The 27,880-nt window shown below is 46.2% G+C and overlaps 1 protein-coding gene across 7 annotated transcripts in view; it reads left to right on the top strand.

Annotated features, from left to right (window-relative positions):
* LOC124005234 (neurobeachin-like) overlaps window positions 1-27,880 on the top strand; it is a 418,832-nt gene that overhangs the window by 48,774 nt on the left and 342,178 nt on the right. For all 7 annotated transcript variants that reach the window (XM_046314300.1, XM_046314299.1, XM_046314297.1 and 4 more), the window contains exons 2-4: window positions 21,317-21,548; window positions 22,071-22,171; window positions 23,084-23,179. In XM_046314300.1, coding sequence (XP_046170256.1) covers window positions 21,317-21,548; window positions 22,071-22,171; window positions 23,084-23,179 — 429 coding nt within the window. The remainder of the gene's footprint in view (window positions 1-21,316; window positions 21,549-22,070; window positions 22,172-23,083; window positions 23,180-27,880) is intronic.

Raw genomic sequence — 27,880 nt, 5'->3', positions numbered from 1 at the left:
TTGGGAATTTTTATGTGGATTATAATTAATACACATTTTTGTAGCAGTTGATATATTTTTTCGCAAAGGGAAAATCAAGTGGAAATTACAAACTTCAGAAGCCATTTTAAACCTCAAATATACTACAAGTTTTACATGTCTTGCATGGCAGAAAAGTTCACCTGCAACCGGGTGATCAAATGAAGACCTACATCTGTACACCACTTTACCGGAGGGATCACCCTAGCTCTCTCTCGCCCAGCAATCGTCTCCATATGCCTCCAGTCTGCTTCTGTGAAGCAGTATAATATAATAGAACAGGAAGTGTATCTGCAGGTTAATGAGGTTAACGACTCTGACAACTCTTATCCTGACTGGAGCTGTTCAATTAGCAGAGATGATTAGACAGGCTTGGGTGACTACCACTGCTTTTCTGTTCTGTTCTGCTGTTTGTTGGGGAGACAGAGGAGGGAGAGAGAGAGAAGGAGACAGGGGGAGAGACGGACAGAGAGAGACAGGAGGAACTCCTGCCCGAGTGTTTCTCCTGGCTGCAGAATTAGTCAGTCCGTCCCACTGCACCATGCAGCCCCCAGCCAAGGTGAGGTGAGCACAGCTGAATGCTGCAGTGCAGAGCTGCTCCAAGGTGACTGAAGTGCTGAAGCATTGCTCTGTGTCAGACGATAGATATACAGAGAATAGATATACTGCACCTAGATATCCCAACTGTTGTAGGGTTGGTTGTGATAATTATTGATTGTGACTCTTTTTAAACCTTTCTTTCATTGTGGAACTGCAGAGTTCCAAATCGTCAAGATCTGACAACAACATATGCTTGTGTATAAGTGTGTGTGTTTGTTTGTGTGTGGTGTGTGTGTGTGTGTGTGTCAGTCAACTGTGAGCAGCAGATGGCTCCAGGCATCTCTTTAATAAGACAGACAGACGCTCTGACAGGAAACGGCAGCAAAGCATCTGTACTTATTCCTCACCTTTAGACACACACACATAGGTTAGTGAGCCCCGGCGTGTCCTAGTGTGCCCTTATGTGGAGAAACCGTCAATCTAAGAAACATAAAACAATCCCCATCAAAATCTGTCAGTTTAAACTGGAGATATCAGGTTTCTGGGCTGTGTCTCAATCCAGCACATCTGTCTACGTCAGCCTTCCGCATCTGCGGTGTTTGTCAGACCATGGGACATGGTCTTCTCACGAAAAGCCTGTAGCGTCACAGGACTTGTCTGAAGCTAACCCATACAAATGAATGGAAATATGGATGTAGTTTTGTGCCAACAAAAATAACGGGTTAAATATGTGTCTTTCTTATATCTCCTAGATATAGGACAGACACTTCAAAAAACATTTTTTATTCAATGCGTTTCAATGGACTGTAGTAGTGAAGGCCAAATTCAAAATGTTATTTTATTTGATCAAATTCAATATCATATAGCTAAATAATCGATCTTAAAATAATTCCATATGTTAGTTTAACATACAGCATCTCCCATGCTGTCTAGCTGCATGTTGAGATGCTATATCATAGAAGATTGGAAGACATGTACAGAAAAACCTATGTGGTGTGTGTGTACCTACAGTATGTGGTGTGGTTTTGACCTCAGCAGGACTACGGCCCTGAGTGCCCAAGAGACAGGGAGGTCGTCTCCTCTCGCTGCCATGACTACGAGGCCTGCTCGCTGTGTGTGTTCTGTGATCTGTAGCGACACTCCCCAGACCTGGTTATTCTATTCACATCACAGCCTCTCTTCCATTCCACCAGATTTATTTCCTGCAAGATAGCTTTTTAATTTTCTCTCCTGCTCTGGACTGGCAACGCTCGCTACAAATCCTGTTTGACAATCTGAGCATTCACTGGAAAAGAGATGGAGGAGATGAAAGATAAACAGAGGGGTAGAAGCAAGGAGATAGAAGGCAGGGGTTGTGTGGAGAAGATTGAAGAGGAGAAGAAAGGAGATAACTGAAGAGGAAAGGAACTGAGATGAGCAGCCTTCAGATGGGGATGCAGACCTCTGTCTCTCACAGTGAGCTGTGAATGTGAAGTGACTGGGTGGGTCTGGGAAGTAGAACACAGTGTCTCAGGGAGCTGGGAGGTCTCTATACTGACCTTACGATCCACCCCCAGCAGAGGAGGAAGCTAACACTCAGTGGACACAACCAGTTAACAGGGTGATGCTAACAGTCAGTGGACACAACCAGTTAACAGGGTGATGCTAACACTCAGTGGACACAACCAGTAAACAGGGTGATGCTAACACTTAGTGGACACAACCAGTTAACGTATGATGCTAACACTCAGTGAACACAACCAGTTAACAGGGTGATGCTAACACTCAGTGGACACAACCAGTTAACAGGGTGATGCTAACACTCAGTGGACACAACCAGTTAACAGGGTGATGCTAACACTCAGTGGACACAACCAGTTAACAGGGTGATGCTAACACTCAGTGGACACAACCAGTTAACAGGGTGATGCTAACACTCAGTGGACACAACCAGTTAACAGGGTGATGCTAACACTCAGTGGACACAACCAGTTAACAGGGTGATGCTAACACTCAGTGGACACAACCAGTAAACAGGGTGATGCTAACACTTAGTGGACACAACCAGTTAACGTATGATGCTAACACTCAGTGGACACAACCTGTCTGTATAAAGTTCCACAGTTGACAGTGCATGTCCGAACAAAAACCAAGCCGTGAGGTCGAAGGAGTTGTCCATAGAGCTCCGAGACAGGATTGTGTCGAGGCACATATCTGGGGAAGGGTACCAAAAAATGTATGCAGCATTGAAGGTCCCCTAGAACACAGTGGTCTCTGAGCAATCGGGGGATAAGGACCTTGGTCAAGGTGGTGACCAAGAACCCGATGGTCACTCTGACAGACCTCCAGAGCTCCTCTGTGGAGATGGGAGAACCTTCCAGAAGGACAACCATCTCTGCACAGCAATCCACCAATCAGGCCTTTATGGTAGAGTGCCACTCCTCAGTAAAAGGCACTTGACAGCCCACTTGGAGTTTGCCAAAAGGCAACTAAAGACTCTCAGACCATGAGAAAAAGATTATCTGGTCTGATGAAGCCAAGATTGAACTATTTGGCCTGAATGCCAAACTGAAGGAAACCTGGCACCATCCCTATGGTGAAGCATGGTGGTGGCAGCATCGTGCTGTGGGGATGTTTTTCAGTGGCAGGGACTGGGAGACTAGCCAGGACCAAGGCAAGATGAACAGGGCAAAGTACAGAGAGATCCTTGATGAAAACCTGCTCCAGAGCGCTAGGGACCTCAGACTGGGGTGAAGGTTCACCAACAGAACAACGACCCTAAGCACACAGCCAAGACGACGCCAGAGTGGCCCTGGGACTAGTCTCTGAAAGTCCTTGAATGGTCCTACCAAAGCCCGGAATTTAACCCGATCTAACAATTCTGGGAAGCAACACTCACCATCCAACCTGACAGAGCTTGAGAAGATCTGCAGAGTGCCAAGCTTGTAGCGTCATACACAATAAGACTCAAGGCTGTAATAGCTGTCAAAGATGCTTCAACAAAGAACTAAGTAAAGGGTCTGAATATATATGTAAATGTCATATTTCAGTTTTTTTTATTTGTAATGAATTTGCAAAAATGTTTTTAAAATATGTATTTGTCATTATGGGGTATTGTGTGTAGTTTGATGAGGGGAAAAAACCATGTAACATATTTTAGAAGGCTGTAACGTAACAAAATGTGGAAAAAGTCAAGGGGGTTGAAAACTTTCCTAAGGCACATACCTACCTACCTACCTACCTACCTACCTACCTACCTACCTACCTACCTACCTACCTACACCCACCCACCCACCCCCACCCACCCACCCACCCACCCCCACCCACCCACCCACCATTCAAGGGTTTTTCTTTATTTTTTCTATTTTCTACACTGTGGAATAATAGTGAAGACATGCAAACTATGAAATAACACATATGGATTCATGTTGTAACCAACAAAGTGATATACAAATCAAAACATAGATTCTTCAAAGGAGCCACCCTTTGCCTTGATGACAGCTTTGCACACTCTTGGCATTGTCTCAATCAGCTTCACATGGAATGCTTTTCCAACAGTCTTGACGGCATTCCCACATATGTTAAGCACTTGTTTGATGCTTTTCCTTCACTCTGCAAAGCACCTCCACCCAATCACACGTCCTCCTCCATGCTTCGTGGTGGGAACTACACATGCAGAGATCATACGTTCATCTACTCTGCGTCTCACAAAGACACGGTGGTTGGAACCAAAAATCTCAAATTTGGACTCATCAGACCAAAGGACAGATCGCCACCGATCTAATGAAATGCTTATAATTATACTTGAGTATTCCATAGTAACATCTGACAAAAAAATCTAAAGACACTGAAGCAGCAAACTTTGTGAAAATTAATATTTGTGTCATTCTCACAACTATTGTGTGTATGTATGTATGTATGTATGTATGTATGTATGTATGTATGTATGTATGTATGTATGTATGTATGTATGTATGTATGTATGTATGTATGTATGTATGTATGTATGTATGTATGTATGTATGTATACACACACACACACACACACACACACACACACACACACACACACACACACACACACACACACACACACACACACACACACACACACACACACACACACACACACACACACACACACACACACACACACAATAGTTGTGAGAATGACACAAATATTAATTTTCACAAAGTTTGCTGCTTCAGTGTCTTTAGATTTTTTTGTCAGATGTTACTATGGAATACTCAAGTATAATTATAAGCATTTCATAAGTGTCAAAGGCTTTTAATGACAATTACATGAAGTTGATTCAAAGAGTCAATATTTTCTGTGTTGACCCTTCTTTTTCAAGACCTCTGCAATCCGCCCTGGCATGCTGTCAATTAACTTCTGGGCCACATCCTGACTGATGGCAGCCCATTCTTGCATAATCAATGCTTAGAGTTTGTCAGAGTTTGTGGGTTTTTGTTTGTTCACCCGCCTTTTGAGGATTGACCACAAGTTCTCAATGGGATTAAGGTCTGGGGAGTTTCCTGGCCATGGATCCAAAATATCTATGTTTTTTTCCCCCGAGCCACTTAGTAAGCACTTTTGCCTTATGGCAAGGTGCTCCATCATGCTGGAAAAGGCTTTGTTCATCATCAAACTGTTCCTGGATGGTTGGGAGAAGTTGCTCTCGGAGGATGTGTTGGTACCATTCTTTATTCATGGCTGTGTTCTTAGGCAAAATTGTGAGTGAGCCCACTCCCTTGGCTGAGAAGCAACCCCACACATCTATGGTCTCAGGATGCTTTACTGTTGGCATGACACAGGACTGATGGTAGCACTCACCTTGTCTTAATAATAATAATAATATATGCCATTTAGCAGACGCTTTTATCCAAAGCGACTTGTGCATACATTCTACGTATGGGTGGTCCTGGGGATCGAACCCACTACCCTGGCGTTCTCCTGACAAGCTTTTTTCCGGATGCCCCAGCAGAAATCCCTGTACCTTTTGCAGAATATCAGTCTATACCTTCTTTGCTGCCCTTCTTGACACCAGGCCATCCTCCAAAAGTCTTCCCCTCACTGTGCGTGCAGATGCACTTACACTCGCCTGCTGCCATTCCTGAGCAAGCTCTGTTCTGGTGGTGCCCCGATCCCGCAGCTGAATCAACTTTAGGAGACGGTCCTGGCGCTTGCTGAACTTTCTTGGGCGCCCTGAAGCCTTCTTCACAACAGTTGAACCGTTCTCCTTGAAGTTCTTGATGATCCAATAAATGGTTAATTGAGGTGCAATCTTACTGGCAGCAATATCCTTGCCTGTGAAGCCCTTTTTGTGCAAAGCAATGATGACGGCACGTGTTCTCTTGCAGGTAACCATGTTTGACAGAGGAAGAACAATGATTCCAAGCACCACCCTCCTTTTGAAGCTTCCAGTCTGTTATTCGAACTCAATCTGCATGATAGAGTGATCTCCAGCCTTGTCCTCATCAACACTCACACCTGTGTTATTGAGAGAATCACTGACATGATGTCAGCTGGTCCTTTTGTGGCAGGGCTGAAATGCAGTGGAAATGTTTTTTGGGATTCAGTTCATTTGCATGGCAAAGAGGGACTTTGCAATTAATTGCAATTTATCTGATCACTCTTCATAACATTCTGGAGTATATTCAAATTGCCATCATACAAGCTGAGGCAGCAGACTTTGTGAAAATTAATATTTGTGTCATCCTCAAAACCTTTGGCCCCGACTGTGTGTGTGTGTATATATATATATATATACAGGGTGGCTTGTGAAAGTATTCACCCCCCATGTTTTTTTCCTATTTTGTTGCCATCCAATCTGGAATTAAAATTGAGGGTTTGTATCATTTGATTTACACAACATGTCTACCACTTTGAAGATACAAAATATTTTTTATTGTGAAACAATCAAGAAATAAAACAGTAAACTGAAAACTTGAGCATGCTATTTAGCGTAACTATTTACCCCCCCCCAAGTCAATACTTTGTAGAGACACCTTTTGCAGCAATTACAGCTGCTAGTCTCTTGGGGTATGTCTCTATAAACTTGGCACATCTAGCCACTGGGATTTTCCCCCCCATTCTTCAAGGCAAAACTGCTCCAGCCCCTTCAATTTGTATGGGTTCTCCAGCGGACAGCAATCTTTAAGTCATACCACAGATTCTCGATTGGATCGAGGTCTGGGCTTTGACTAGGCCATTCCAAGACATTTAAATTTTACCCCTTAAACCACTCAAGTGTTGCTTTAGCGGTATGCTTAGGGTCATTATCATGCTGGAAGGTGAACCTCCGTCCCAGTCTGAAATCTCTGGAAGACTGAAACAGGTTTCCATCAAGAATTTCCCTGTATTTAGCACCATCCATCATTCCTTCAGTTCTAAACGGTTTCCCAGTCCCTGCTGATGAAAAACACCTCTCATCACCCCGAAAACATCATCCCCACAGTGAAGCATGGTGGTGGCAGCATCATGGTGATGAGGGTTGTTGAGTTTGCGTCAGACATTGCATTTTCCTTGATGGCCAAAAGCTCAATTTTAGTCTAACCTGACCAGAGTACCTTCTTCCTTATGTTTGGGGAGTCTCCCACATGCCTTCTGGCAAACACCAAATGGATTTGCTTATTTGTTTCTTTAAGCGGGCTTTTAGGCTTTTTTCTGGCCACTCTTCCGTAAAGCCCATCACTGTGGAGTGTACAGTTTAATGTGGTCCTATGGACAGATACTCCCATCTCTGCTGAGGAACTTTGCAGCTCCTTCAGGGTTATCTTTGGTCTCTTTGTTGCCTCTCTGATTAATGCCCTCCTTGCCTGGTCTGTGAGTTTTGGTGGGAGGCCCTCTCTTGGCAGGTTTGTTCTGGTGCCATATTCTTTCTGTACTTCTCCACAACTTTGTCCCTGACCTGTTTGGAGAGCTCCTTGGTCTTTATGGTGCCCCTTGCTTAGTGGTGTTGCAGACTCTGGGGCCTTTCAGAACTGAGATATATATATATATATATATATATATATACTGAGATGATGTGACAGATCATGTGACACTTAGATTGCACACAGGTGTCCTTCATTTAACTAATTATGTGACTTCTGAAGGTAATTGGTTGCACCAGATCTTATTTAACGGCTTCATAGAAAAGGGGGGAATACATATGCACGCACCACTTTTCTGTTTGTCATTTAAAAAAATATACTTTTTAAATTTCACATCACCAATTTGGGCTATTTTGGTTATGTCCATTACATGAAATCCAAATCAAATTTAAATTATAGGTTGGAATGCAACAAAACAGGAAAAACAGAAAGTGGGATGACTACTTCTACCAGTCAGAGCAAGGCACTGTATACAGTACCAGTCAAAGGTTTGGATGCACCTACTCATTCAATGGTTTTTCTACATTGTAGAATACATTTGATTTTTTTTAACCTTTATTTTACTAGGCAAGTCAGTTAAGAACAAATTCTTATTTTCAATGAAGGCCTAGGAACAGTGGGTTAACTGCCTGTTCAGGGGCAGAACGATAGATTTGTACCTTGTCAGTACATGGATTTGAACTTGCAACCTTTCGGTTACTAGTCCAACACTCTAACCACTAAGCTACCCTGCCGCCCACATTGTAGAATAATAGTGAAGACATCAACACTGTGAAAAAACATATCATGTAGTAACCAAAAAGTGTTAAACAAGTTGAAATTGTAGCCACTATTGGTCATGGCACATCATCAAGGCTCCTCTAGAGATCTGCTACATTTCCTTTCTCCTCTAATTGCGTTGTCGGGTGGATTGAGATTTGATACAATGGTTTCTTTCCAGGATTTATAGTTACCTTGATAATCTTCTTGTGTACCTTCGACAATGATAGAACATTCCATTTATTCCAATATCTTATGGAATTGATTTGATTTCCTTTCAGATTGTCGATGTCATGATACTCATGCTTCTACAGGTAATGGTAGCAGCAAGCATTAAGCTAAATGGAACAGGCTGGGATTTAAAATCTTTCATTTTCCCCCTGATTTATTATGTGGAGAGAAGGTGATTAAACTACTTCTGTTCTTCCCCAGTCCCTCTCTCCTCCATCTCTCCTCCCTCTCTCTCCTTCTATCCCCCTTCCTCTTACTCTCTTCTCCCTGGTAATTAGACGCCCTCTTTCCTCCCTCTCTCCTTCTTCTCTCCTCCCTCTCTTCCCTCTCTAAGTTGTTGGTACTCAAGATGTCTCCTCTCTGCTGCTGAGACTACCTTCATGTTATGTTCCTGTTCAATAAATCACTCAGGCCCCTTTAGCCCTCACAAAGGGACTGCTGATTTGATATAATGTCTCCTAAAAGTAATTGCAGCAACCGAATCAGATGATAGAATGCTACGGGCCTGGAGAGCAGGATGGGGAGGACAGGCGGAAGAGGGTGCGTGTGTGCGTTCATTTGTGTGTATGTGTGTCTGTGTGTGCATGCACGTGCGTGTAGTAGCAAGGGAGGTAGAAACTCCCACACATGGACAGACATCTTTTTCCTCATGAGGAACAGGGGCAGGCCAGCTGTTAATGATGCTGGGTCAGGGAGCAGAGCAATGTCATGCCCCATTAACTCTAACTATATCTGCCATAGATCACACCTGATTGAGCGGTGGAGTTGATCATTCTGGACCATCTATATGTCCACATAAATGCATGGAGAAGATTATACTGTATAGACCAGACAGGATCACGCGTGTATGTCTCAACAATAATATGACTGTAATCACTAATCCTCTCATTTCTAGTGTTTCAACAGAGTGTTGACCTGTCCTTTGTGTTGTTCCTGTGTTTGTCCACCCTAGTGTGATCATGATCACATGCTGCATGTTAATCTGTAATCCAGTCACACAACCTCCCTGGGCTCTGCTGTTTCCCAGTACTGGACTCTGCTGTTTCCCAGTACTGGGCTCTGCTGTTTCCCAGTACTGGGCTCTGCTGTTTCCCAGTACTGGACTCTGCTGTTTCCCAGTACTGGACTCTGCTGTTTCCCAGTACTGGGCTCTGCTGTTTCCCAGTACTGGGCTCTGCTGTTTCCCAGTACTGGACTCTGCTGTTTCCCAGTACTGGGCTCTGCTGTTTCCCAGTACTGGGCTCTGCTGTTTTACCCAGTACTGGGCTCTGCTGTTTCCCAGTACTGGGCTCTGGGCTCTGCTGTTTCTGGGCTTTTTCCCAGTACTGGACTCTGCTGTTTCCCAGTACTGGACTCTGCTGTTTCCCAGTACTGGGCTCTGCTGTTTCCCAGTACTGGGCTCTGCTCTTTCCCAGTACTGGGCTCTGCTCTTTCCCAGTACTGGGCTCTGCTCTTTCCCAGTACTGGGCTCTGCTGTTTCCCAGTACTGGGCTCTGCTGTTTCCCAGTACTGGGCTCTGCTGTTTCCCACTCTGCTGTTTCCCAGTACTGGACTCTGCTGTTTCCCAGTACTGGGCTCTGCTGTTTCCCAGTACTGGACTCTGCTGTTTCCCAGTACTGGACTCTGCTGTTTCCCAGTACTGGACTCTGCTGCTTCCCAGTACTGGGCTCTGCTGTTTCCCAGTACTGGGCTCTGCTGTTTCCCAGTACTGGGCTCTGCTGTTTCCCAGTACTGGGCTCTGCTGTTTCCCAGTACTGGGCTCTGCTGTTTCCCAGTACTGGACTCTGCTGTTTCCCAGTACTGGACTCTGCTGTTTCCCAGTACTGGACTCTGCTGCTTCCCAGTACTGGACTCTGCTGCTTCCCAGTACTGGACTATGCTGTTTCCCAGTACTGGGCTCTGCTGTTTCCCAGTACTGGGATTATGCACAAAGCTATTTTTGAACGTGCATCAACATTTCACTGTCGTCCCTACTCTCCGGTCCAGTGTACATTGTTGCTCTAGCTCTGCACAAACCCGTCTGATTCAACCACTCAACTCATCATCTAGCCCTTTGATCATGTGTGCGTGAGCAGGGCTGGAACAAAACTGTGTTGAGAAACTCTGACCCCCCCACCCCCCTGACAGCAGATGTGTAGTCTAAGCCAAGAGGATCAGGTGTCTGGATGATGTAGTGGTGATCAGCAAGGAGGAGAGGGAAGGTTTGGCTGCAGGAAGTAGGAAGCAGGAAGCAGGAGGTGGGTTGTGGCTTGTTTTAAAGGGGAAACCAGTGTGTAACTGGGCTCTCAGATATGTGCTCTGTTCACAGTAGCATCATGGCCTAGTTTACACACATTCATCAAAGCGGTTGTTTAAAAGACTGTTTCCTTTCTGGTGTTACATGGCTAGTACACTGGGACTACACCGTGTATGTGTTTTGGTGTGTGTATGACTTTGACGTCCTGCTGATTAGAGTATAGACCATGACAGCTACAAAAGGGGTTTAATTTGTGGGTTTTGCCTGGTGCATTTACTCCCACAAGGCTGTTCTGCCAGTTATGCAAATGAATGAATTCATTTACATTATATTGGAATGAGGAAGTGGTTCGAGTCCCCAGAGCATCAGAGCAGCTGTGGTGTCCTACTATTCAAACTACTACACAGTCTGGCAGACACACTGTGTGTGTGTATGTGTGTGTGTTGCTCACAGTGTTGTTCATTAGCGATGTTCAGCCGATTAATCAGGAGCAATAAACCCATCTCTATATCTAATCTCTCTCTCTCTCCCTCGCTCTCTTTCCTCTCCTCTCCCTCGCTCTCTTTCCTCTCCTCTCCCTCGCTCTCTTTCCTCTCCTCTCCCTCGCTCTCTTTCCTCTCCTCTCTCTTATTCTCTTTCCTTCTCTCTGCCTCTCCATTTCTATATCTAATCTCTCTCTCTCCCTCGCTCTCTTTCCTCTCCTCTCTCTTATTCTCTTTCCTTCTCTCTGCCTCTCCATCTCTATATCTAATCTCTCTCTCTCTCCCTCGCTCTCTTTCCTCTCCTCTCTCTTATTCTCTTTCCTTCTCTCTGCCTCTCCATCTCTATATCTTCTCTCTCTCTCTCTCTCTCTCCCTCGCTCTCTTTCCTCTTCTCTCTCTCTCTCTCTCCCTCGCTCTCTTTCCTCTCTCTCTCCCTCGCTCTCTTTCCTCTCCTCTCCCTCGCTCTCTTTCCTCTCCTCTCCCTCGCTCTCTCTCTCTCTCCCTCGCTCTCTTTCCTCTCTCTCTCCCTCGCTCTCTTTCCTCTCCTCTCCCTCGCTCTCTCTCTCTCCCCCTCGCTCTCTTTCCTCTCCTCTCTCTTATTCTCTTTCCTTCTCTCTGCCTCTCCATTTCTATATCTAATCTATCTCTCTCTCTCCCTCACTCTCTTTCCTCTCCTCTCCCTCGCTCTCTTTCCTCTCCTCTCTCTTATTCTCTTTCCTTCTCTCTGCCTCTCCATTTCTATATCTAATCTCTCTCTCTCCCTCGCTCTCTTTCCTCTCCTCTCTTATTCTCTTTCCTTCTCTCTGCCTCTCCATCTCTATATCTAATCTCTCTCTCTCTCCCTCGCTCTCTTTCCTCTCCTCTCTCTTATTCTCTTTCCTTCTTTCTGCCTCTCCAATTCTATATCTAATCTCTCTCTCTCTCCCTCGCTCTCTTTCCTCTCCTCTCTCTTATTCTCTTTCCTTCTCTCTGCCTCTCCATTTCTATATCTAATCTCTCTCTCTCCCTCGCTCTCTTTCCTCTCCTCTCTCTTATTCTCTTTCCTTCTCTCTGCCTCTCCATTTCTATATCTAATCTCTCTCTCTCCCTCGCTCTCTTTCCTCTCCTCTCTCTTATTCTCTTTCCTTCTCTCTGCCTCTCCATTTCTATATCTAATCTCTCTCTCTCTCTTTCCTCTCCTCTCTTATTCTCTTTCCTTCTCTCTGCCTCTCCATTTCTATATCTAATCTCTCTCTCTCTCCCTCGCTCTCTTTCCTCTCCTCTCTCTTATTCTCTTTCCTTCTCTCTGCCTCTCCATTTCTATATCTAATCTCTCTCTCTCTCCCTCGCTCTCTTTCCTCTCCTCTCTTATTCTCTTTCCTTCTCTCTGCCTCTCCATTTCTATATCTAATCTCTCTCTCTCTCCCTCGCTCTCTTTCCTCTCCTCTCTCTTATTCTCTTTCCTTCTCTCTGCCTCTCCATTTCTATATCTAATCTCTCTCTCTCTCCCTCGCTCTCTTTCCTCTCCTCTCTCTTATTCTCTTTCCTTCTCTCTGCCTCTCCATTTCTATATCTAATCTCTCTCTCTCTCCCTCGCTCTCTTTCCTCTCCTCTCTCTTATTCTCTTTCCTTCTCTCTGCCTCTCCATTTCTATATCTAATCTCTCTCTCTCCCTCGCTCTCTTTCCTCTCCTCTCTCTTATTCTCTTTCCTTCTCTCTGCCTCTCCATTTCTATATCTAATCTCTCTCTCTCTCCCTCGCTCTCTTTCCTCTCCTCTCTCTTATTCTCTTTCCTTCTCTCTGCCTCTCCATTTCTATATCTAATCTCTCTCTCTCTCCCTCGCTCTCTTTCCTCTCCTCTCTCTTATTCTCTTTCCTTCTCTCTGCCTCTCCATATCTATATCCCTCTCTTACTCAGTCAAGTGCGAGTGGTCAGGGTCGGGCATGAGGAGGTGGTGTGGGGGGGGGGGGGGGGGGGTGCTGTGGGATTATTTAAGATACTCTTCGAGGAGGTAGAGCCTCAGATGTTTTCGGAAGACGGACAGGGACAACGCTCACTCTAAACTGTGCCCCTCCTCCAGGACTGCCGCACAGTAGAAATGCCATGCCACGCAGAGGCACAAGAGATTGTACTTCAATGAGTTCGCCCCATTAGTTTGCACTATATAGATCAACCAGTGGCGATTTGATTTACAATTCCGAGTTGGATGACCGCTCAAAACATTTCCCTGTCGGAGCTCGTTTTTCCCGGAATTTCCTGTCTTGAACTCACTGAAGTCAAGTTTTCGCAGTTCTGAGTTGACAGTTGTTTTGACAGCATGGCCAATGTTGAGTGTTTATCATTTTAAACTTAATCCCAGATTGAGACCATGCAGCCACTCCACTGAATAGCAGGCTAGTGATTGCTTTGCAATGCTTGCAATTAGTCACTTTCACTGACTACTTCCAAACCACTCATTGTTGAATTTGCGAATGCCAACTTGTTGTGCAATGTTTATGTCCAATGGGCGATGAGCACCTATACGTTTTATCTATAATTTATTATCATTATTTATCTTCATATGAGAAGGATTAAAAATGATGTAAATTTGTCGACTTCTTTCATGATGACTGCTAGCTATGATTTTGTAAGTATGCTGTTTACATGATCAGTCCAATCCAAGCTACTGTAGATATAACGTGATTTGACATCATTTTATCTGTGACCAATGACCTTTAGCCTTCTTGGATGGGCACTTTTAGTGTAACTCTATGACAGCACCCAAGGGGCTTGAATTTTCAAGGTCTACCCTTAGACTTGGTGGTGACATAATGAGAACACTGGGCTAATCATGGCGCAACTAGAGAACATTACCAACACCTATGCTCCGGATTTTCCCATTGGCTGCACCACCACCAGAGAAAGCACTGAGCTGGGCTGAAACGCATGCATTTTGGAGCTGCCTTCCTCAAGAAAGTAAAAAAGAGGACATGTTTGTATGCAGCTTTATTAGTTCAATCTTTGTTTGAGTCCAGGTGTGCCCCATTTTGCTGATAACCCTCCCGGCTCCACCCACCGACATCCTATTAAGGAAAGCCCGAGCAAAGAGAAGGAATTCGGCAGACAGAGTGGGTGGGTCGTCCCATATCATAGAAATCAAAAGTTATTTCCATGTGAAAATGTTATGGGATTTGCTCCATTGGTTTTGTTGGTAGGCCTACATTATGCTCAAATAGCCACAATAGCCTATTAGCTACTGTCTAAAACTGTAAAGCCTCAGTCTTCACTGTAAACGCTGTAAAGTTGCACAAAATTCTCACAACGTTCACGTTTCTACTCACAAGACCTACAATTTGCTCAGTGCCCCACAAATGTTGAGATAACATTGGGCAAGGACTCTGCTGTCCTAGCTTCAGGGGGAAGCTGGTTCCACCATTGTGGTGTCAGGACAGATAAGCGCTTGGACTGGGCTGAGCTGGAGCCTGACCTTTCTAGTCATGACATTTTGACAAGTCTCGAATAGGGAGAGAAGAGCCCTGGGTTTACCCCCTCAGACTACTGGAGTTACTGTGTTAGATCACACTCCTGCAGAGTACTGAACAGTACTGTACATGTCACAGTGTCAGAGAGACAGAGAGAGGCTTAAGTACTTTACACACTATCAGGCTGACCTGATCCGTTCTGCTCTAGCCCTGGGTTGTGTCCCAAATGACATCCTATTCCCTATGTAGTGCAGTTTAAAGGGATATGGTACCATTTTTGGATACAACCCTGGTCTTGTGCTGTTCTATTATCACTGTGACTTGGTGTAGGCACACAGGGTACAGACACAATCATCGAGCAATCTGTGAGACTTTTTCTGATCTTTGATTGGTCAAATTATTCTCCAGAAGATTTTCCGCTTCATGGCTGCTGTACTCATTCTCTGCAGAACCAATGGAAGAACCGAATGTCAAAGTCCACCGTTTTTGATTTTTTTTTAATGATGACAAGGCAACAGGAACAACACACCAGCATTTTTTTGTCTACTTACGCTGATGTACTTTGATGCTGGATACAGCAGGATAGCCTGAGCCTTCACAATTGGAAGTCTCTTAGTATGGAGCAGCTGGGTATTTCTTTTATTATTGATCTTGACATAATGCACGGATATTCCTCCTCCTTCTCTCCTCTGTTTATTCTCACCAACAGCTGGAAATAGGAATTCACTTCTATTGTTTTAAACCCGATTTGCTGTCCACTGTTTAGACTGGAAACCTACAGAAGATTACGTTTCTAGTCCAACCTACTGCCGTCACCATGGTGACCAAGAGTCTCTCTCTCTCTCTATATATCTCCCACCCCCGCTCTCTCTCTCTCTCTCTGGTTCGTCATCCTGACAAGATGCAGTCAGGAGAAAGGAACTAATCACTGATCAAGATGTTAAGTGTAACAGAGATCAATGGTCAGGAGGTTAATACAGAGAAAGATGGAGCGAATAGAGTGAATGAGAGGTTGGGAGGGGTAGAAACTGAGTGTGAGAGGGGATATGGAGAGAGGGAGAGGTTGGGAGGGGTAGAAACTGAGTGGGAGAGGGGATATGGAGAGAGGGAGAGGTTGGGAGGGGTAGAAACTGAGTGTGAGAGGGGATATGGAGAGAGGGAGAGGTTGGGAGGGGTAGAGATTGAGTGGGAGAGGGAGAGAGGGAGAGGTTGGGAGGGGTAGAAACTGAGTGGGAGAGGGGAGAGGGAGAGAGGGAGAGGTTGGGAGGGGTAGAAACTGAGTGGGAGAGGGGATATGGAGAGAGGGAGAGGTTGGGAGGGGTAGAAACTGAGTGTGAGAGGGGATATGGAGAGAGGGAGAGGTTGGGAGGGGTAGAAACTGAGTGGGAGAGGGGATATGGAGAGAGGGAGAGGTTGGGAGGGGTAGAAACTGAGTGTGAGAGGGGATATGGAGAGGTTGGGAGGGGTAGAGACTGAGTGGGGATATGGAGAGAGGGAGAGGTTGGGAGGGGTAGAGACTGAGTGTGAGAGGGGATATGGAGAGAGGGAGAGATTGAGAGGGGTAGAGACTGAGTGTGAGAGGGGAGAGGGAGCGAGGGAGAGGTTGGGAGGGGTAGAGACTGAGTGTGAGAGGGGATATGGAGAGAGGGAGAGTTTGGGAGGGGTAGAGACTGAGTGTGAGAGGGGATATGGAGAGAGGGAGAGGTAGGGAGGGGTAGAGACTGAGTGTGAGAGGGGATAGGAGAGGTTGGGAGGGGTAGAGACTGAGTGTGAGAGGGGATATGGAGAGAGGGAGAGGTTGGGAGGGGTAGAAACTGAGTGTGAGAGGGGATATGGAGAGGGGATTGGGAGGGGTAGAGACTGAGTGTGAGAGGGGATATGGAGAGAGTTGGGAGGGGTAGAAACTGAGTGTGAGAGGGGATATGGAGAGGTTGGGAGGGGAGAGAGGAGAGGTAGAGAGACTGAGTGGGGATATGGAGAGAGGGAGAGGTTGGGAGGGGTAGAGACTGAGTGTGAGAGGGGATATGGAGAGAGGGAGAGGTTGGGAGGGGTAGAGACTGAGTGTGAGAGGGAGTGTGAGTGAGGGGGAGAGAGGGAGAGGTTGGGAGGGGTAGAGACTGAGTGTGAGAGGGGATATGGAGAGAGGGAGAGTTTGGGAGGGGTAGAGACTGAGTGTGAGAGGGGATATGGAGAGAGGGAGAGGTTGGGAGGGAGAGACTGAGTGTGAGTGAGAGAGGAGAGAGAGACTGGGAGGGGTGAGACTGAGAGGGGATATGGAGAGAGGGAGAGGTTGGGAGGGGTAGAAACTGAGTGTGAGAGGGGATATGGAGAGAGGGAGAGGTTGGGAGGGGTAGAGACTGAGTGGGAGAGGGGAGAGAGGGAGAGGTTGGGAGGGGTAGAAACTGAGTGGAGAGATATGGAGAGAGGGAGGGTTGGGAGGGGTAGAGACTGAGTGTGAGAGGGGATTGGGAGGGGAGAGGTTGGGAGAAAACTGAGTGGGAGAGGGGATATGGAGAGAGGGAGAGGTTGGGAGGGGTAGAAACTGAGTGTGAGAGGGGATATGGAGAGAGGGAGAGGTTGGGAGGGGTAGAAACTGAGTGGGAGAGGGGATATGGAGAGAGGGAGAGGTTGGGAGGGGTAGAAACTGAGTGTGAGAGGGGATATGGAGAGGTTGGGAGGGGTAGAGACTGAGTGGGGATATGGAGAGAGGGAGAGGTTGGGAGGGGTAGAGACTGAGTGTGAGAGGGGATATGGAGAGAGGGAGAGATTGAGAGGGGTAGAGACTGAGTGTGAGAGGGGAGAGGGAGCGAGGGAGAGGTTGGGAGGGGTAGAGACTGAGTGTGAGAGGGGATATGGAGAGAGGGAGAGTTTGGGAGGGGTAGAGACTGAGTGTGAGAGGGGATATGGAGAGAGGGAGAGGTAGGGAGGGGTAGAGACTGAGTGTGAGAGGGGATATGGAGAGGTTGGGAGGGGTAGAGACTGAGTGTGAGAGGGGATATGGAGAGAGGGAGAGGTTGGGAGGGGTAGAGACTGAGTGTGAGAGGGGATATGGAGAGAGGGAGAGGTTGGGAGGGGTAGAGACTGAGTGTGAGAGGGGATATGGAGATTGAGTGTGAGGAGAGAGGTTGGGAGGGGTAGAAACTGAGTGTGAGAGGGGATATGGAGAGAGGGAGAGGTTGGGAGGGGTAGAGACTGAGTGTGAGTGAGAGAGGGAGAGAGGGAGAGGTTGGGAGGGGTAGAGACTGAGTGTGAGTGAGAGAGGGAGAGAGGGAGAGGTTGGGAGGGGTAGAGACTGAGTGTGAGAGAGGATATGGAGAGAGGGAGAGGTTGGGAGGGGTAGAGACTGAGTGTGAGAGAGGATATGGAGAGAGGGAGAGGTTGGGAGGGGTAGAGACTGAGTGTGAGTGAGAGAGGGAGAGAGGGAGAGGTTGGGAGGGGTAGAGACTGAGTGTGAGAGGGGATATGGAGAGAGGGAGAGGTTGGGAGGGGTAGAGACTGAGTGTGAGAGAGGATATGGAGAGAGGGAGAGGTTGGGAGGGGTAGAGACTGAGTGTGAGTGAGAGAGGGAGAGAGGGAGAGGTTGGGAGGGGTAGAGACTGAGTGTGAGAGGGGATATGGAGAGAGGGAGAGGTTGGGAGGGGTAGAGACTGAGTGTGAGAGAGGATATGGAGAGAGGGAGAGGTTGGGAGGGGTAGAGACTGAGTGTGAGTGAGAGAGGGAGAGAGGGAGAGGTTGGGAGGGGTAGAGACTGAGTGTGAGAGGGGATATGGAGAGAGGGAGAGGTTGGGAGGGGTAGAGACTGAGTGTGAGAGAGGATATGGAGAGAGGGAGAGGTTGTAGTGAGAGAAAGTGACTAGTACTGTAGAGTTCATTTGAAATGTTTATAATTTCTGTCACTGCCCATATGGAATGTTGATGTTTTTCTCATCACATATTATGTTAAGCTAAGCTGCCATCTATAGCTATATGTAGCCTGTTGCTTCCAGTCATCCTTAACAGATACTGTAATCTTAGATGGTGGACGAGGTACATTGTTATGTGTAACCAGACTGTATGTTTCCAATATAGATTCTGCTCATTTTACATTCTGCTCATTCTTAATGCAGCTACTCACACAGAGACATCTGGCGCCTGGGTGATTGTGGGACCTAATCAAGAATCTGATTTGAAGATGGTTTTTAATCCAGAAAGAGATTGTAAATGAAAGTGTTATTCTGCTAATAGAAGCAGTGGCACTGCTGTGCATACTAAACATTTCAGGTTAAAAAGTAGTTATTCTGTCTTTCATCCAACCAGCAGATTGTGATCAATTAAAGATACCACATCACACTGTAAAAAAAGGCTTTGCACCGCACAACTTGTTGTTTTCAACCTCAAGGTTTTGTTGATGATTAGACTCCCTGTGTCCTTGTTCTCTGCTCTCTCCTCTCTGCTGTCCTCTCACTGGTTTATAGGAGCGCCCTAATTCCATTTTTGATGTCCCAAGTGGCTCTGGTCAAAAGTAGTGCACTATATAGGGAATAGGGTGCTATTTAGGACACGCCCCTGGAGTTTAGAATGCAGACATTCAGCTCTACTGCTGTACAGTACATCATGTTAACTCTCTTTGCCTCTGGCATACCTCAGGCTTACACAATGTACCTAGATTTCTGAATCTTTGACAACCCTCAAGTTCTTCTTACGTATAGTTTAAACAAACTTTCAAGCTAAATTTATACAAGGATACCTGTATACATTTTCTTCCATGGAGTTCTTAGCATTGATTATATTGTAGCATGGTTGAGCCAGTTGAAGTGGTTAAAGTGGTGTGTGTAATGACTGGTATAATTACTCTAACAGTCTGACTGGCTATGTGAGTGAGAGGTTGAAAGCTTCTAAGGCTGCGTTTAGACAGGCATCCCAATTCTGATCTTTTTCCACTAATTGTTATTTTGACCAATCACACCAGATCTTTTCACATCAGATCTTTTTCAGAGCTGATCTGATTGTGTCCATATTTACATCCCAAATACCAATCTCTATTCCCTATTCAGTGTACTACTTTTGACCAGAGACTTTTAACCAGAGCACTAAATAGGGAATAGAGTGTCATTGGGGACGCATCCCATGTCTTCATCTATACCTCTCCTCCTCTCCTCTCTGAGCACATTGGCTGCAGATTACTAGGATGTAAAACTGTAATTAGTCTGCTGCTTACTGTCTGTGAATGGAGGGAGGGATGGAGAGGTATTGTAGGAGAGAGAGATGCAGGGCTCTTTTGTCTCTCTATCTCTCTCTGTACCATGGCCTACTAGCCTGCCAATGTATTTGCAGTAAAAATGTTGAGGTTGTTTGCTCAATCCACAATGTAATGGAGAAGCTAGTTCTTAGTCAGAATCCTGGTTCTCTGGTGTAGAGAAGAAAGTAAATAAACATGGTTGATCCGGCCATGTTTTTATCCTAACTTCAACTGCACACGGTCTGCTCTGAAAATCAATTCCTTTCATTGAAAATAACGTTTTTGTCAAGATGTTAAATTCCACAGGAATACTTTCCCTGGACCCTGTACTCTAGTGCCTTTTATAACACAAAACAAATGACTACTGGTATCACGACTCAGGATATGACCCAGATGCGGACATGGGAGGCGAATAGTACAGTTCTCAGATGATTTATTGAAAACAGGCTCAGGGTCAGGGCAGGGACAACTAGGAAAACAGACTTGAGAAAAAAAAGGAAGACTGGGAAGCACGCTGGTAAGACAAGACGAACTGGCAACAGACAAATAGAGAACACCGGTATGAATACACAGGAGATAATGGGAAGGTGGGCGACAGCTGGAGGGGGGTGGAGACAAAGACAGGTGAAACACAAAGACAGGTGATACAGATCAGGGAGTGACAACTGGAGCTGAGTTCTACCACAATAGAATGAGGGATAAATACATGAAAATACAAAGCAGAGTAGCGAGGATAATACAGGGGTGAGGAGAGGATAGAAGCAGAGGAGAGGAAAGATAAGATGGTGGGGTAGGGAGATGAGAGGACCTGTGTGTTTTGTTGGACCCAGGTAGTCTGCTCAGTGTGCAACAGTGTGAACACGGTCTATATTTAGCACGGGTTTGTTACTGTAAGCTCAGCTTTATAGAGGTGGGTTTTCTGAACAGCTTGGCCATTGAACCACTTAAGATTGCTTATTACCCTCCCCCTCTCTCTCTCTCTCTCGCACACGCTTTTGCTCTCTCTCGCACACGCTTTTGCTCTCTCTCTCTCTCTCTCTCTCTCTCTCTCTCTCTCTCTCTCTCTCTCTCTCTCTCTCTCTCTCTCTCTGTCTTTCGTTAGATCTGCTATTAGTTCTTACCTTATTTCCTGCAGGCTTTGTCCTGTCAGTCCCAGTGATGGTACCTGGAGAGTTTCTGACCCTATTTTCTGCATGGCTGCTTCCATGCCCACCAGTCAGAATGCAGCCTCTGTACCATGTGTTCTCTGTATGTTCTCTGTGTGTTCGCGCTACTAGAGGCGACCAATTAATTGCCTGTTGAGCATCAAGAATATAAATATGGATTGTTGGTTGATCGGTAAGCCCCTTCCACTTTCCAACCAATATGAGATTTTACATTACAACCCTTCAATTTCTGAGCCTTTTGTAATACAATCACTGTTGCATAGAGGAAAAGGCCTCCTCTCTCTTACTGAACAATCATGTCTGTTCATCTCATACTACCTCTCCATCCCTTCCCTCCTCTCCCTCCTCGCCCTACATCTCTCCTCTCCAGCTGGTTGGGGGTGAGTTTGACCTGGAGCAGAACTTCATCATAGCGGCAGCAGAGAGCCTAGGCTGTATGGTGGAGCTATTGGAGCACTGTGATGTGACCTGCCAGGCTGAGGTGTGGTCCATGTTCACAGCCATCCTCAGGAAGAGTGTCCGTAACCTCCAGACCAGCACTGAGGTGGGCCTCATAGAGCAGGTACTGCTGAAGATGAGCTCCGTTGACGACATGATCGCAGGTAAAGGAACATACGCAAGCAGCACACACACGCACATGCACACACGCATGCATGCACACAAACACACACACACACAAAATAGTCCATAGAGCTTGTTCCATGGTCAGGTGCCCATAGTAAGCCTGCAGTACAGTACCCACTGCAGCTTGCTAGGTGGATGGATGTGGATTAAGTTAATATTTTAAGCATATTGAAATTCCTCTGGCTTAAAGGAGAGGAAAGATTGAAAAGAGAAAATATCATTAGTCACAGTGTGTTTTATAATGAGACTGAATTGCAGTTTAGAGGAAAATTTAATTTCAGAGGGCAAACTAAAGGCTTGGCACTTTTCAACTCTTTTTAATTCTATTGTGAAATATGAGGGCATGTTTCTATTGTGGATTTTTTACAGTAAATAATTAACCCCTATCTGCCAGTGAGGAAATTGAAGTACCAACTCAACAAGTGTGCGTGTGCGTGTGCGTGTGCGTGTGCGTGTGCGTGTGCGTGTGCGTGTGCGTGTGTGCGTGTGTGTGTGTGTAGACCTGCTGGTGGATATGTTAGGAGTGCTAGCCAGCTACAGCATCACAGTGAAGGAGCTCAAACTGCTGTTCAGTATGCTGAGGGGAGACCGAGGACTCTGGGTAAGTTGTAGGAGTAGAGGACTCTGGGTAAGTAATGGGAGGGGAAGGAGAGGTTATAAGTTGGTGTTATAATCATCTATTGTACAGTATGTGATGAACATGGCTCATATACAATATTATCTCCATCTCATCCATACATCACTTCTTTCTCTCATCTCTTCCCTTCCATCTCTCTCTCTTCTCGCCATCTCTTCTCTCTCTCCTCCCTCCATCTCTTCTCTCTCTCTCCTCCCTCCATCTCTTCTCTCTCTCCTCCCTCCATCTCTTCTCTCTCTCCTCCCTCCATCTCTTCTCTCTCTCCTCCCTCCATCTCTTCTCCTCTCTCCTCCCTCCATCTCTTCTCCTCTCTCCTCCCTCCATCTCTTCTCTCTCTCTCCCTCCATCTCTTCTCTCTCTCCTCCCTCTCTTCTCCTCTCCTCCCTCCATCTCTCCCTCCATCTCTTCTCTCTCTCCTCCCTCCATCTCTTCTCCTCTCTCCTCCCTCCATCTCTTCTCCTCTCTCCTACCACCATCCTCCCTCCATCTCTTCTCCTCTCCTCCCTCCATCCTCCATCTCTTCTCTCTCTCCTCCCTCCATCTCTTCTCTCTCTCCTCCCTCCATCTCTTCTCTCTCTCTCTCCCTCCATCTCTTCTCCTCTCCATCCCTCCATCTCTTCTCTCTCTCCTCCCTCCATCTCTTCTCCTCTCTCCTCCCTCCATCTCTTCTCTCTCTCTCCTCCCTCCATCTCTTCTCCTCTCTCCTCCCTCCATCTCTTCTCCTCTCTCCTCCCTCCATCTCTTCTCCTCTCTCCTCCCTCCATCTCTTCTCCTCTCTCCTCCCTCCATCTCTTCTCTCTCTCCTCCCTCCATCTCTTCTCCTCTCTCCTCCCTCCATCTCTTCTCCTCTCCACTACCACCATCTCTCCCTTTCAGCCGAGGCATGCAGTGAAGCTGCTGTCTGTTCTGAACCAGATGCCTCAGAGACACGGTCCAGACACTTTCTTCAACTTCCCCGGACGCAGTGCTGCGGTAAGACTTTACACGCTGGGCTAGCCTGGTGATGTGGACATTCCCTCTTATTATACACTGAAAACAAATGTATGTTTTTGTTTGTGTGATTAGCTGAATGAAGTTATACATCAACTGTACGTATCTGTTCTATAATACGAGGAATCAGCTGTTTGGAATTGGAATTGATTATCTACCTAGCACCTACCTTTTTCTGTTCTGATTGGTCAGATATTCGTTAATTGTTGTAAGTGAACAGGAAGCAGTTGAGTTGATGCATGGCTCTAGTTGTGGTCAGTTCATTATAAAGGGAACGTTCCTCTGCCCAGGGGTTGCTGATGAATGCCAGATTTTACAACACCTGGATAGGTATTTTACTTATCAGCTAACCACATCAGCACATAACACATTAATCCAAAATGGCGTAGCAGTCAGACGTCTTTGTCCTTCGTCTTGACATGTCCCATGTATATATCTTTTAATATATTTTTCTTTGCATATATTTTTTATATTTCTCGAAACCTCAACTTCAAAATACTCTCCTTCAACCCGCCTCACCCAATGTGGTGTGGATCTGTTTTCTATAAAGTATTTTTATTTACCTCGGAACCGGAATCCCCCAACAGAAGCTAGCCAGCTCACTAGCTACTAGCTAGTAGTCAACTAACCATTGCTAGCGGTCATCAGCTAACCTTTAGCTCAGGAAGCTCTCGCCAGTTTGTACAACATGATTCAAACCAGAGCATACCGGACCTATTTTCTCTCCATATTCCCGGATTCCTACCGCAAGCTCTGAACCTTTTCACCTGGATCATCGCAGCTAGCTAGCTGCTATCCAAGTGACTACTCCTGGCTAACATCCCGAAGAAAGCACTAATTAACCTGGAGCTAGCCCATGCTAGGCCCATCTCCCGGCTAGCTGAAGAGACCATCAGCCACTCCTGTGCTACAATACCTGGACCCCTTTTACTTCTGGTACGGGGCACGGAGCCCCGCCGATCCTTCACGACTGGACTCCCGACGTAATCTGCGTGAGGGGGTACTCAACTGGCCCCTACCTTGCGACATCTCCTGAATGCCCATCTGTTACCCTACTAGCCGTGGCCTGCTAGCTGTCTAGAGCATATCGGACTGTTAGCTATTAGGCCCATCGGCCAATTTCTCGCGCCACTGTACCTATTTTGCCAATTGGCCTGGGCCCCTTTCACTCAACGAAGACATGATTATATCCATCACGACAGGACAACCAACGTAATCTGCCTGAGGGTTTCTTCCAACAGGCCCCTCCGTCGCGACGTCCCCTGAATGCCCATCTGCTAGCCTGCTAGCGGGGCCCACTAGCTAGAGCATATTGGACTGTGAGCTGAATAGATCCATCGGCCAATTTCTTGGGCCACCATACCTATTTTGCCAATTGGACTTGGACCCCTCTGCTACTCAGAACCCTACTAATCCATCATGACTGGTCTATCAACGTTACCGCACGTGGAGGCTAAAACAGACTTTTCTCCGTCTCCATGTCCCTCTAAGGCCCTTCTGCTAGCTTGCTAGCCCCGTCCTGCTAGCTGTCTGAATCGCCGTGTCTCCACAGCCAGCCAAAACACTCACTGGACCCCTATGATCACTCGGCTACGCATGCCTCTCCCAAATATCAATATGCCTTGTCCATTTCTGTCCTGGTTAGTGATTATTGTCTTATTTCACTGTAGCTCTGCTCAATATGCCTTAACCAATCATTTTGTTCCACCTCCCACATATGCATTCACCTGGTTTAAACATCTCCAGAGACTATATCTCTCTCATCATTACTCAATGCCTAGGTTTACCTCCATTGTACTCACATCCTACCATACCTTTGTCTGTACATTACACCTTGAATCTATTCTATCGCGCCCAGAAACCTGCTCCTTTTACTCTCTGTTAGACGACCATTTCTGATAGCCTTTAGCCGTACCCTTATTCTACTCCTCCTCTGTTCCTCTGGTGATGTAGAGGTTAATCAAGGCCCTGCAGTGCCTAGCTCCATTCCTACTCCCCAGGTGCTCTAATTTGTTGACTTCTGTAACCGTAAATGCCTTGGTTTCATGCATGTTAACATTAGAAGCCTCCTCCCTAAGTTTGTTTTATTCACTGCTTTAGCACACTCTACCAACCCAGATGTCCTAGCCGTGTCTGAATTCTGGCTTAGGAAGACTACCAAAAACCCTGAAATGTCCATCCCTAACTATAACATTTTCCGACAAGATAGAACTGCCAAAGGGGGCAGTATTGCAATCTATTGCAGAGATAGCCTGCAGAGTTCTGTCTTACTATCCAGGTCTGTACCCAAACAATTTGAGCTTCTACTTTTAAAAATCCACCTTTCCAGAAACAAGTCTCTCACCGTTGCCGCTTGCTATAGACCGCACTCTGCCCCCAGCAGTGCCCTGGACACCATATGTGAATTGATTGCCCCCCATCTATCTTCAGAGCTTGTGCTGCTAGGTGACCTAAACTGGGACATTTTTAACAACCCGGCCATCCTACAATCTAAACTTGATGCCCTCAATCTCACACAAATGATCAATGAACCCACCAGGTACAACCCCAAATCCGTAAACACGGGCACCCACAAAGATATCATCCTAACCAACTTGCCCTCCAAATACACCTCTGTCTGTTTTCAGCCAAGATCTCAGCAACCACTGCCTCATTGCCTGCATCCGTAATGGTTCTGCGGTCAAACGACCAACCCTCATCACTGTCAAATGCTCCCTAAAACACTTCAGCGAGCAGGCCTTTGTAATCGACCTGGCCAAGGGTATCCTGGAAGGATATTTACCTCATCCCGTCAGTAGATACCTGTTCATTCTTTAAAAATGCCTTCCTCGCCATCTTAAATAAGCATGCCCCAATTTCTCCTTCACCCAAATCCAGATAGCTGATGTTCTGAAAGAGCTGCAACATCTGGACGCCTACAAATCAGCCGGGCTAGACAATCTGGACCCTCTCTTTCTAAAATTATCTGTCGAAATTGTTGCAACCCCTATTGCTATCCTGTTCAACCTCTCTTTCGTATCATCTGTACCTTCTCCACTATGCAATCTGGTTTCAGATCTGGTCATGGGTGCACCTCGGCCTCGCTCAAGGTCATAAACGATATCGTAACCGCCATCGATAAGAGACATTACTGTGCAGCCGTATTCATCGACCTGGCCAAGGCTTTCGACTCTGTCAATCACCACATTCTTATCGGTAGACTCAACAGCCTTGGTTTCTCAAATGATTGCCTCGCCTGGTTCACCAACTACTTCTCTGATAGAGATCAGTGTCTCAAACCAGAGGGCCTGTTGTACGGACCTCTGGCAGTCTCTATGGGGGTGCCACAGGGTTCAATTCTCGGGTCGACTCTTCTCTGTATGCATCAATGATGTCGCGCTTGCTGTTGCTGATTCTCTGATCCACCTCAACGCAGACGACACCATTCTGGCCCTTCTTTGGACACTGTGTTAACTAACCTCCAGACAAGCTTCAATACCATACAACTCTCCTTCTGTGGCCTCCAACTGCTCTTAGATGCAAGTAAAACTAAATGCATGCTCTTCAACCGATTGCTGCCCACACCTGCCCGCCCGTCCAGCATCACGACTCTGGACGGTTCTGACTTAGAATATGTGGACAACTCCAAATACCTAGGTGTCTGGTTAGACTGTAAACTCTCCTTCCAGACTCACATTAAGCATCTTCAATACAAAATTAAATCTAGAATCGGCTTCCTATTTCACAACACAATGGCCATGTCATTTACAAAATAGACTCCAGCACTCTACTCAACAAATTGGATGCAGTCTATCACAGTACCATCCGTTTTATCACCAAAGCCCCATATACTGCCCACCGCTGCGACCTATACGCTCTCGTTGGCTGCGCCTTGCATCATACTCGTCACAAAACCCACTGGCTCCAGGTCATCTACAAGTCTCTGCTAGGTAAAGCACCACCTTATCTCAGCTCACTGGTCACCATAGCAGCACCCACCCATAGCACGTGCTCCAGCAGGTATATCTCACTGGTCACCCCCAAAGCCAAATCTTCCTTTGGCCGCCTTTCCTTCCAGTTCTTTGCTGCCAATGACTGGAACTAACTGCAAAATTCACTGAAGCTGGAGACTTATATCTCCCTCACTAGCTTTAAGCACCAGCTATCAGAGCAGCTCACAGATCACTGCACTTGTACATAGCCCACCTGTAAAGAGCCCATCCAAAAACCTCATCCTTTATTTATTTATCTTGCTCCTTTGCACCCCAGTATCTATACTTGCACATTCATCTTCTGCGCACCTACCATTCCAGTGTTTAATTGCTATATTTTTAGTACTTCACCACCATGGCCTATTTTTTGCCTTATACCTCCCTTATCCTACCTCATTTGCCACACTGTATATAGACTATAGACTTTTTCTACTGTATTATTGACTGTATGTTTGTTTATTCCATGTGTAACTCTGTTGTTGTATGTGTCGAACTGCTTTGTTTTATCTTGGCCAGGTCGCAGTTGTAAATGAGAACTTGTTCTCAACTGGCCTACCTGGTTAAATAAAGGTGAAATATAAAATATGGTAAAGCAGTCTGGTGCCTGACTGCACTGTCAATGACTTGGTATGCAACCATTGGTTGATGCATGCAATGTCTAAGCAGGGGAACGGCTCCGAAATCTGCAAAAGAGTAATTAGTCTCTATCCAA

Source organism: Oncorhynchus gorbuscha, linkage group LG19 (genome assembly GCF_021184085.1).
Source record: "Oncorhynchus gorbuscha isolate QuinsamMale2020 ecotype Even-year linkage group LG19, OgorEven_v1.0, whole genome shotgun sequence".
In the NCBI taxonomy this organism is placed as follows: domain Eukaryota; kingdom Metazoa; phylum Chordata; class Actinopteri; order Salmoniformes; family Salmonidae; genus Oncorhynchus; species Oncorhynchus gorbuscha.
Note: the sequence above shows the minus strand (reverse complement) of the source record. Positions and strands in the feature narration are given on the sequence as shown.